This window comes from Protopterus annectens, chromosome 13.part0 (assembly GCF_019279795.1).
Source record: "Protopterus annectens isolate FY-2018-M chromosome 13.part0, PAN1.0, whole genome shotgun sequence".
NCBI lineage: Eukaryota > Metazoa > Chordata > Ceratodontiformes > Protopteridae > Protopterus > Protopterus annectens.
Window position 1 is genome coordinate 20,314,122 of NC_056747.1, and position 12,006 is coordinate 20,326,127.

At 42.3% G+C, this 12,006-nt stretch overlaps 1 protein-coding gene across 1 annotated transcript in view; it reads right to left on the minus strand.

The window, feature by feature from the left end:
• The window catches only part of HDGFL2 (HDGF like 2), a 2,035,019-nt gene that overhangs the window by 1,795,579 nt on the left and 227,434 nt on the right, over positions 1–12,006 (minus strand). Inside the window, exon 2 of the mRNA XM_044090590.1 lies at positions 8,835–8,911. Within this exon, the coding sequence (XP_043946525.1) occupies positions 8,835–8,911 (77 nt within the window). The remainder of the gene's footprint in view (positions 1–8,834; positions 8,912–12,006) is intronic.

Below are 12,006 nucleotides of genomic sequence, written 5' to 3' on the forward strand. Positions count from 1 at the left end.
TGAAGATTCATAATCAGTGTCTTGCCTAGGCGTCTTATCTGGACGGGAATGGGTACCTTTGATCAAGGTAACAAGGTCTTCAGCCATTTTGATCATCTGTTTTTTAGGCATAGAGGCCTGTGCACGTGGCTCATGAGTCAGTTTTTTAGTTTTAGAAGTTGCTTTTGTCTTTGGTTTTGCAGCTGTCGTCGGTTTGATATACAAATGTTGAGGTCTGAATACACCCTCAGAAGCCGGTGCCTGCTCAGCAGCTCCAGACCCATCTGAGGGAGATACATCCGTTGGTCCAATACTTTGAGTATCTTGCGGCATGCCAGACTCCACATGCGTGTCGGTAGGGACTGCAAAAGCACCTCATTGAGTACCGGTGAACCGGCGACTGGCTTAGGAGAGGCTTTGTCTGTTTTGGATCTCAATCGCCTTTCTCTGGCGTTTTTTTATGTATTCTGGTAGTCGGATTGCTATCAGACAACATTTCTGGGTAGTTAAATCGGTTTCCAAAATACTTTGATGCAAAAATATACCGTAGCTTAATAGTGCGTTGGTTAAATCTAGCACAAAATCGACAGCCAGGCACGTTGTGATCAGGGCCTAGGCAAGAAATACAGTATAAATGGAAATCCTTATGAGGTAGTTGCTTCCCACAAGTAATACAATTATTAACTTTTTCTGACATTGGTAAAAAGCAAGAAAAAAGTTTCCCCAACGGGGTACTTGGCTTTAGTGAAGACTTCGGTTCTGAAACTCGAATATTTCAGTAGTCGGCTGACTGAAGTGCTTCTGCTTCGGGCACGACGAGGAAAGAAAGACCAAAGAAAATGGCGTTGGCTGCATGTTTTACACCCCTGACGACCTGACATCATGAAAGAGAAGACAGCAACCGACGCAGGACCCAAGACTTTGGAATTCAGGCCGACTGAGGGCAACCTGCCAGCAGATTACCCCAAATGTAATGAATGCAATAGTAAAACACGAAGAATATCCTGGCTTTTGACCAACATGTGTCTCAGGTAGTAAAGAAATCATTCTATGCTGCTCTATATAGCATTGCTATAAGCAGCAGTATGGGATCTAGGTCCAGGGAAGTCATAGTTCCTCTGTACTCGGCTCTCAGACTCATCACTGAATACGATGAAGGGGGCTTCAGTATGTACCTGACTAGGCACCTGCCACAACTGGAATGTCCACAGAGATTACTCACAAAAAATACACATTTGAAACGAGCAGAGGGGGAAAGGCATAAATGGAGAGGTTTTCTCATGTGAAGGTAGGGCATCCACCTTCCAGGCCCTGATGTGAGGGTTCCTGGTGCAAAATTTACTCGATTGGTGATTCTAGGGGGGGCAAAGAAGTCCACATCCAGTGTCCCCCATCTCTGGATTAGAAGTCTGAATGAGTTAGGGTTCCAGTTTCCACTCATCTGGGACCAGTAGATTTCTGCTTAAGTCGTCTGCCAGTGAATTTTGTTTTACTGGCAAGAATTTAGCTTGCATGTGCACATGGTTGCTTAAGGCGGTGTTCCACAGGGCCATGGCTAAAGTACAGTTTTGTACCTACCATAAATGTAGATGTTAGAGTGTAAACACTGCTGCAGTCATTACACTTGGGTTATCCTGGCATCAGGCGGTTCCCCAGTCGGTCTGAGTTCCAAAGTCTTGGTCCGGCATCGGTTGCTGTCACCTCCTCCCTGACGTCAGTGCGACAGGGGTATACAAGTTGCAGCCGACGCCATTTTCTTCAGTTTTTCTTGCCCCAGATGTCAGGTGCCCCCAAATAGGTAGGCAATTCAAATTGCTAGTAAAATATACAAAAGAAAAAGCAAACAACCATTTTTAGTTACCAGCAAATACTCCCCATAGGTAATAAAGGGTAGATGACCTAGGTAAGTACTAGAAAGTAAGAGGGTAAGGAGGCAGGGTAACCTGGACAGCAGCAGTGTTTACACTCTAACATCTACATTTATGGTATGTACAAAACTGTACTGTGTTCATCGTGTTACACTGCTGCAGTCATTACACTTGGGTGGAATCCCAAAGCCGAGGTAGGGAGGCTGGATTTAGAAGGCATTAGGGGTGGCTATAAGGCCCTGCAGTACAGTAGTGGTGAAGCCAGCTCTGGATTTGGAGTATAAAGGCAAATGTTAATGTTTGGTGAAGGTATGCGCAGAACTCCATGTTGCTGCTTCTAAAATATCCTTGGTAGGTACTCCTCTGAGGTAGGCAGGTGAAGTGGCTGTTGCCCTGGTGGAGTGAGATCTAATGCTGTTAGGTACAGGTTTCCCATGGTGGGTGTAACAGAAACATATACAGTGTCCTATCCATTTTGAAATAGTCTGTTTTGAAATGGCTTTTCCCTGTGTTCCTGCAGCGTATGCTACCAATAATTGCTCAGATTTTCCGAAAGCTTTGGTTTTGTCCAAGTAGAAGCGTAACTGCCTGTGAATGTCCAAATAATGTAGTAGTCTCTCCTCTTTGTTCTGTAGTTTTGCATAAAAAGTTGGCAAGTGAATAGTTTGGTTTAGAGCCACACTTGATACCACCTTTGGCATAAACGAAGGGTTAGTTCTTAAAAACACCCTGTCCTGGTGGAAGATGAGGAAAGGTTCCACTGCCATTAGTGCCTGTAATTCTGAAACTCTTCATGCTGATGTTATTGCCAGTAGCAGAGCAGTTTTCCAAGAGATGTATTTTAATTCTGCTGTGCTAGCTGGCTCAAAAGGAGGTAAAGTTAATTTTTCCAAAACAAAGTTGAGGTCCCAAGTTGGTGTAGGTGCTCTACGGGGTGGTCTTTTGTTTTTAGCCCCTCTGAGGTACTGTTTGAGCAAAGGATTAGAAAAAATTGGTGGATCCGTGTTGTAATGAGCAGAAATAGCGGAGGCGTGGATCTTGATGGATGAAAAAGAGAGGCCCTTGTCCAGCATCTCAGTTAAGTATTGCAGTATCTGAGGAATGTTTGGGACAAGAGGGTCAACGCTGTGCGCTTGGTTCCAGGCACAGAATCTCTTCCATTTATCCGAATAGGCTTTCCTGGTGCTAGGCCTTCTGGCCTCCAGAATGACATCCATAACAGTTTTGGAGAGAGGCATTGCTTGCTTGACTAAGGAATTTTCCATGCAGCTAGATTTAAGGTCTTTAGCTGGCTGTGAAGTATCTGATTGTTGTGCTGTGTCAACAACTGTGGGATTTGAGGCAAAATCCAGGGTGGTTTCTTGTGCTAAGTTCTTTAAGATTGGGTACCAGTGCTGGCGTGGCCAGTCTGGTGAAATCAGGGTCATCTTTGGCTCTTCCTGCCTGGCTTTTATGAGTACCTTTGGAAGGAGAGGTAAAGGAGGGAAAGCGTATACTTGTAGTTTTTTCCAGCTGAATGAGAGGGCATCCACTTTCCATGCTTGTGGGTGTTAGCTCCTTGTGCAGAAGTTCTGTAATTGGCAGTTCTTTGGGGTAGCAAACAGATCTATGTCCGGGCTCCACCATTTTTGTGTTATCATTCTGAATATTTGTGGGTTCAGTTCCCATTCGTGTGGGTCCATGATGTTTCTGCTTAGGTCTGCCAGTGTGTTTTTCTCTCCTGGCAGGAATTGTGCTTGCAGATGAACTTGATAGTTTAGAGCTGTGTTCCACAAGGTCATGGCTTGTCTGCAGAGGGGGTAGGAGTGAGTGCCCCCTTGCTTGTTTATGTACCACATAACTGTGGTGTTGTCTGTCTTTATCAGTAGTTGTCCTGGATGCAGCAGGTCCTTGAAAGCTATAAGGGCATTTTGTACAGCTAGCATCTCTTTTTGATTGATGTGGAGATGTCTTTGCTCTGTGGGTCACTCGCCCTGAATACATTTTCCTGCCATGTGTGCTCCCCAAGTGTAATCCGATGCATCTGTTGTCAGTGTTTGCCTGGCTGCGGGTTGAGTGAAAGGCTGTCCCTTGTTGAGGTGACAAGCTTGAGCCCACCATCGAAAGTCCTGTTGTAGGCAAGGAATTAGTGGTATAACGGTTTCCAAACTTTGACAGTGTTGAGACCATACACTCTTTAGGTACCATTGTAGTTTCCTCATATGCAGTCTGGCATATGGAATTAGTAGTATGTAAGATGCCATGTAGCCCAAGGCCTGCAGAATTTTTCTTGCAGGGAGTTGGGTCTTTGTTGCCATTATTCTGAAATATTGAGTCAGCTGTTGTTGCTTGTCTGGCGTGAGATAAGCCATCTGGGCCGTTGTATTCAAGCTGGCACCCAGGAATATTATGTTTTGTGAGGGCACTAGTTTTGATTTCTTTTCGTTTACTGTGTACCCTAGGCAACTTAGAAGGTGTTTGACAAATGCTAGATGCTTTAAAAGAATGTCCTTGTTTTCTGCTTGAATAAGGCAGTCGTCCAGGTATGGGTATATTTGAATTCCTCTTTGTCTGCAGTATGCAATTACTGGTGCCAGGCATTTTGTGAAGACCCTGGGCGCAGTAGATAAGCCAAAGGGCAGTGCAGAGAATTGATAATATGTTGAACCTGCAATGAAGCGGAGGTATCCTCTGCAATTTTGTCTGATAGGGACATGCAGGTAAGCCTCCTTGAGGTCCAATGTTACTAGCCAAGCATTCTTGCCCAGCATGAGAAGAAGCTGCTGTAGTGTTAGCATCTTGAATTTTGGTACTTGCAGATAGGTGTTCAGAATTGAAAGATCCAGAATGGGTCTCCATGCTTTGTCCTTTCTTGGAACTAGAAAAAGTCTTGAGTAAAAACCTTGTCCTTGCTCCTGAGTAGGTACCTGTTGAATGGCTCTCATGTCCATGAGAGCTGTAATTTGTTTTTGTGTCTCTGCCCATTGATTTGGTGGCAGGTTTGGCATTCCATTTATCCTTGGTAAGATATGAAAGTGGAATCTGTATCCTTGCGAGACAATGTTTAGGACCCATTTGTCTTTTGTGATGATGTGCCAGTTGTCTGCAAAAAATGCTAATTTTCCTCCCAACGGAGCTGTTAGGAGAGATTTGCTTGGTAGTTTGACGATTGAGTCATTGTGTTTGTCTTCTGCTAGCCTGGGGCCTGTCTTCTCCTCCTTTCTGGGTAGCAGTACCCCATTGGCGAGGTTTGTAAGGGCCTTGTGACTGACCTCTGCCCCTTGGGCGCCTGAATTTGCCTCTCTGTGATCTGTCAGATGCTGGAACGGACCAATTATTTATAGGCCAATTTTGCTGAAACGAGGGGGTTTTACCTGCAAAATATTCTTGACCGTTTACTTAGACTTTGCCTTATCCTCCATTTTCTTTAAAACCTCTTCTGCTTTGACAACAAATAATACATCCTGCTGTAAAGGTGCATCCAATAGTTTTGCTTTAACATGATCAGGAAGGGTTTGTTCTTTTAACCAAGCACGTCTACGTATGACAGAGCCAGTAACAGCTGCTCTACAGGAAGCTTCCAATGAATCACATCCGCACTGTAAAGTATGCTTGCCCACCTGTTCAGCTGCATGCAACAGATCCTGCATTTCCTTGAATTCAGGCTGTTCTGAATGTGTGTTCATTTTTTTGTTTTAACTGAGACATCAGGAATTGTTGATATTTCAACATGTGAAACTGACAATTTAATGCTCTCATAGCCAGAGTTGCTGAGGTGTATATTTTCTTTCCCCATCTATCTAGGGCTCTGGAATCCCTTTCAGAGGGCACAGGATTTTTTGCCATAGAAGCTTTGGCTCCCTTAGGAACCTGGGAAATAGTTTCTGGGTCAGCCACAGGGCTTTTATAAAGGAATTTGTGTGAGTCAGGTACTCTGTAGTTATCTGTCTGGATTGGCTGGAGCAGGAAGTAGAGAGTCTGGATTTAGACTAGACTCCAAGTAAACATCATCCACAATTTCTAAAACTGGAGGGATAGCCAGTGGTCTGTGCTGGGGTAGTAAAAGGAACTCTCGGAGCCTTTTCTTAGAATCAGAGTAGTCATGGCCTTCCCAGTGGAAATTTTCCCTCATGGTATGTAAAGTTTCCCCAAAGGAGTAATCTTCAGGGGGGATGCTGAGGGAATAGAGTCTTCAGCATCAGAGTCTTCATAAAGAGGAAAAGTGTAATCCTGTTCCTCAGAAGAGTCTGAGGAAATTGAAACCTGGTCAGAGGAAGCATAATCCTCCTCTTGTCTTGGTCTTTTATCAGGAGTGGGTTGGGAACCCCTGATTAGGGTAATTAAATCTTCAGCAATCTTAAGCATCTGTTACTTAGGCATGAGGTCCTGAACTGTAGACTGATGTACAGTCTTCTTTGGTTTCAAAGGAGTTTTAAGCTTAGCATAAGATTTAATGGTGAATGTAGTCGGTCTAAAGACACCTTCTGCAACCAAAGGTGTTTCCACTGCACCAGGGTCTATTTCTGCTCCGGTGTCGGAAGGGCCTAATGAAGATAGCTGCCTCAGCCTAGTACACTCCAATTTAGAATCCGCAGCTGTCTGGGGTTCCAGTTCAGCGGTCGTCAGGGGCTGCGTAGGCACCTCACTGAAAACCAAAGAACCGGCGACAGGCCCAGCATAAGAAATGAACAAAACATATTTACAGATACAAGCATATAATAAAAAGCATATATTCATACATATTTACAGATGCAAGAATATCCTACATCACTTAGTTCAAAAAGCTACCAGCAATTTCAAAACCTGAATGAAAACAATGGAATTATGCTTAGCATAGCTTTAAGGATACAATGATGACATAATTACTGAGATGGCTTATGCTTCTACGGATATACAGGGGTATGAAGATATTAGATGAAGTCAAGTGAGCATAGTTTTAAGAAAGGATACCGTGGAGAGAATAGACAAAAGAAGTGAGAGGCATGTGGAGGGAAGAGGAATAGAAAGGAGAAGTGAGAGAGACGCAAAGTGAAGATGGAAGTGGGATGAATAAGAGGCGGTAAGGAACGGGGATGATCAGATGAAATAAGGAAGGATGACAGAGGAATAAATGCGTGTTTGAGATAGCTTGCAGGGTTCATGTAATGTGATCTGTGTGAGTGCAGCTACTCTTTGCCTGGGTGAAGAGGTGTTCTTTGAGCTGTTGTCTGAAGTCAGAGTACTTCTGGACATGTCAGACAGAAAGGAATGGAGTCCCACAGTTTAGATGCTAGAAAGGAAAATTCATGCTCAGTGCAATGGAGTTTACTTTTGGAGTTAGGGTGAGAGGTGACAAAGATACCCCCTGAGATTATACGTTTGGAGTTTTCATGAAAAAGGGGACAATGGCTCAGGAGAAAGGGCTTTGTCAGACTAAAATGTAGTACCAGCTGCCACCAACCAACTCTATCAGCTACTTTTAAGGCCCTTAACAAAGGGTTCCAATCCTACTGTGTAATGTTACGAACAATCCAAATGGTAGCTTTGACGAAGCGCCAGGCTATTAGGAGTGGCCTGCACAGTGTCACAAAATAGATACGCAAGTACTCTTAAGAGCTTACATAAGTCTCACAAATATCAGCCACAAAGATATGTTTAAATATATTTAATAATAAAAGAACAAGACAATAATCTATCAACACAGTTACTTCAGAGTTCAAAATCAGAGAAAATATTTAAAACCATGCAGGACAGTCTCAAACACAGAAAACATCTAAACTAATCTTTACTATATTCTTAACTATTTCTTAATAGAGTAACTATGTCCTAGAAACAAACTTACAGACAAGCAAGTGCAGATGATGATGATGATGATGAGTGGTTGTTCTTGCTAGATCCAAGACAAAATACAAACTGCACAGTCTCTCTCTGAAAGAGTTCCCAAATTAATGTCAAATATTAGCCTGGGAACTGAAGTCAAGTGACAAACAGTGATGTCATCCAAGCTGGCCCAGCAGTAAACAGAAACTTAACAGGCTTTCACATCTCTGTGTTAAAAATGCATATCTCTCAGCTGTTTGCCAGATCTTATCTTGGAAGTCATAAAACGGCAAAACACATACTCTAAACCTTGCAATTACTTTTCTTTCAAGACCATAGAAAAATGTCTAGCTCTAGACATTGTGCCTGCTTCTGCACTGAAAATGAGAGATAACATCTCTTGTTTATAGCCCAGCTATAAAGTAACTTAACCTCAACTATTCTTAAGTTTTGCAGGTTAATCTTCTATGTTCCATCAGGATATGTTGCAGTTACATTCTTGAAGATCAGTACATAACACTGTTCTGTATAAATCATATCAATATTCACAAATGACATAAAATTATTTACAATATTCCAGATAGCTGGGCTGGTAGCATGACAAAGGACTTGACGGAAAGAATTAAAAATAATAATAAAACAGGGCCAAGAATCAATGGTATGCCTGAATCAGGGGAATAAGAAGATAAGGACCAATAAGGTAATTTGAAGTTTTCTTTACATCCTCTTTTCATCACCTAACTGAAATCCAGACAAAATACACAAGTGAAAAAATGCAAGTCTAGCCAAACAATACACTGCTGTGCATATGTAACAGTGGAATACTGGTGAAAAGAATGTTAACCTCTTGAGATCCAGATCCTACATACACCCACAGAAGCAGGGAAAAAAAATGAAGCATTTGACTAAAAATTAGGTAAACTGAGTGAAACAGTAACAGCAGTACAAAGAATATGACTCGTTTTGGACATTGTCCACTAACTACATTTCAGAAGCTGTAACTGCAGGCTGGTGAGGCAGCCAAGTGTGGTGCATGATAGGAACGTTTTCTACAAACCTGGGAACATTTCATTTACCAAGCAGTCCTAGTCTGCTGCATCAGTCTGGCTGGTTATAGGTAACAGACCTCTTCTTAATCACATGTTCTACTTAAAATATAGCAAAACTGTCAAAGTCCACTCAAACCTTGGAAAGTTTCTACATACTTACGTTTCGTGAGTGCCGAAGAAAAAGATGGGATACTTGTTCGGTGGTGGCTTCACTGCTCCTTCTGCAACATCTTCAATCTACAGCAAAATAAAATACAAAAAAAGCTGAAAAAATTACTTGTTTCAAGAAGTTTATTCAGCCTCACTTGCTTAAAGTAGAACCACACCCACAGACTCAAAAAACATATTTCATCAAGGTTTGGTGTTTCCAGCATTTTAACACCAATCTGGAACTATTTACAGGTTTTAAATATTTTTATACATAGTTTCTGAGTCTGACCACAAGGGGTCTTGCATCTTGAATAATTCTGATTGTTTGGTCTGCCTGTAGACATCCGAAAATACACTGCTCATCTGTAAAAAGTTACATCATGCAGGCTTCTTTCTTCCTAAAGCTCCCGTCACTGCACTGATTTTACATGCATACACTGCTGTCTTTCAGTCAGTTTTAAGTAACATTTCATGCCGTTCAATGACTACTTAAAACACAAACAGTGAAAATGCCACAGAACAGACTTTCAAAGTGCTTTTTACTGCTGCTTCTTTTTAGAATGGCTAAACTGCATTTTTGTGAAGCCTGAAATGCACTACTTTGACTAATCTCTCATCCTCCTTCACACCTAATTCCCTAGCTGTCAAACTGCTAAGGGTAATTTGAGTTATTACCTCCCGTGATTGACAACTCACAGCAGGAGACGACTCGTATACCATTTCCTTGTTCTAGCCTTTACTTTCTATATGGGTAGGGGAAGGATCAGGGTGCTGTGACATCACAGCATGGGTGGGTTTCTAGAACAGTCATGGTGAGGTCAGTTTGGCAAGGCAACTGGCCAGAAAACTACCTGTATTCAGTGGCCTTGATGACATCAATGAATTGGAGACTGCAGCAAGACAAGATATTTTTTTTTTGAAATTGAAACCACCACAGTACAGTAAGGTACTGTTCTTGTGGAAACAGTCAATTTAAAATATTTTAAATGCCGTGTTGTTCCTTATTCATAGCATTCAATAGATAGGGAGGCAGAGAAGTTGAGCATTTAATAATAGAACCATTAACAAAACAAATGTGCTGGAGCACTTCAGACCTCCCCTCAACTTATTTCTAATTATTATGCGTCTAAAACCCTTCCTTGTATTCATTTAATTTTGTTTACTGGGATAGAGCACTGAGCTAACTGACTTGCAGGCTCAGCCCAGGTTACATACAAAGTAAAAGCAGTAATGTAACATTAAATTACACAGGACAGAGACATGAAAAACAAGTATAAAAACTACACACAAATTTACAAGAAAGTTTTAAAAAAAAGTAGGATCAGGAGTATACAATGCATAATACAGCTGTTACAGGTGAGGTAAATGTGGTCCAGACAAAAAATGGACATTGTTTATACAAGCATGGAGGAAAATTTTCGCAGTGAAGAAAAAGGACAGTTTTGTACCTACCATAAATGTAGATGTTCGAAGATCCACATTGCTGCAGTCATAACCTGTGGGTAGTCCGCTGTCGTCGGTCGGCCCGAATACCAAAGTGTTAGGCTGGCGTCGGTCATGGTCGCTCAGATCTGACGTCAGTACGCCGTGGTACTAAAGCGCACTGACCGACGTCATATCCTCAGTCTTTCTTGCCCCAGATGTCAGAAGGCCCTAAAAAGAAAGGCCATAACCAAAAACAGAAAACCTCCAAACACCCATGCACAAACAATATCTACAACCCAAACCACACAACCACTCCAAACTACAGAGGGGAAGGAGGGAGGGTAAATTAGACTGCAGTAATGTGGATCTTCGAACATCTACATTTATGGTAGGTACAAAACTGTACTATGTTCTTCATCTCACATTGCTGCAGTCATAACCTGTGGGTAGAATCCCAAAGCAAAGGAAAAGGGAGGTTGGCAAAATCATAAAGCATTGGGAGCTGCTAACATGCCCTGTAAAACTGCAGTGGCAAACCCAGCCCTAGATTTGGAATAAAGAGGAAGATGATAATGTTTAGAAAAAGTGTGCACTGAACTCCAAGTAGCTGCCTCCAAAATATCTTTAGTAGCTACACCCCTTAAAAAAGCAGTAGAGGTGGCAGTAGCCCTAGTGGAATGAGGTCTGATTCCAGCCGGAATTTCTTTACCATGATGAGAATAGCAAAAGGCAATACAATGTTCAATCCACTTAGAAATAGTTTGTTTCGAAACAGGTTTCCCCTGAGAACCCAAAGCAAAAGAAACAAACAACTGTTGAGACTGTCTGAACCCTTTAGTTCTGCTCAAATAATAATGCAACTGCCTGTGAATATCCAAAGAGTGCAAAATTTTCTCCCCTTTATTTTGGGGATCAGCATAAAATGTAGGCAAATGAGTAGATTGGTTCAAGGCCACATTTGAAACCACTTTAGGCATAAAAGTAGGGTTAGTACGCAGGGATACCCTATCCTTATGAAAAATCAGGAAGGGTTCAACTGCCATTAGAGCCTGTAATTCAGATACCCTTCTAGCAGACGTAATGGCCAACAAAAAAGCAGTCTTCCAAGACAAAAACTTCAACTCAGATGTAGCTGCAGGTACAAAAGGAGGTAAAGTAAGTTTTTCCAACACAAAATTGAGATCCCAGGAAGGAGTAGGAGCTCTCTGGGGTCTTATGTTCTTTGCCCCTCTAAGAAATTGCTTAAACAAAGGATGAGAGAATAATGGTGGGTCACAGTCATAATGAGCAGAAATGGCTGCAGCATGAACTTTTACAGAGGAGAAAGACAAACCCTTGTCTAATAATTCTGTAAGATACTGAAGTGAAACACTCAAATTAGGCCCTGAAACATCAAAGCTCTTTGCTTTGCTCCAAATAAAAAATCTCCTCCATTTATCAGCATAAACTTTCCTTGTACTAGGCCTTCTGGCCTCCAAAATGACATTCAAAACTTGTTGAGGAAGCTGCGACCCTCCAGGTTTTAGAACAGAATATGCCAGGCCGTCAGATGCAGGGACTGTATCCTGACATTGAGGAAATGATTGCCTGCCTGGGACAAAAGGTGTGGAGTTGCTGGCAAAGGCCAAGGAGGCTCCCGTACTAAACTCCTCAGTAGAGGGTACCAGTGCTGCGTGGCCAATCTGGAGCTATAAGGATCATGGAGGGCTTGTCCTGTCTGACCTTCAAGAGCACCTTGGGAAGGAGAGGCAGAGGAG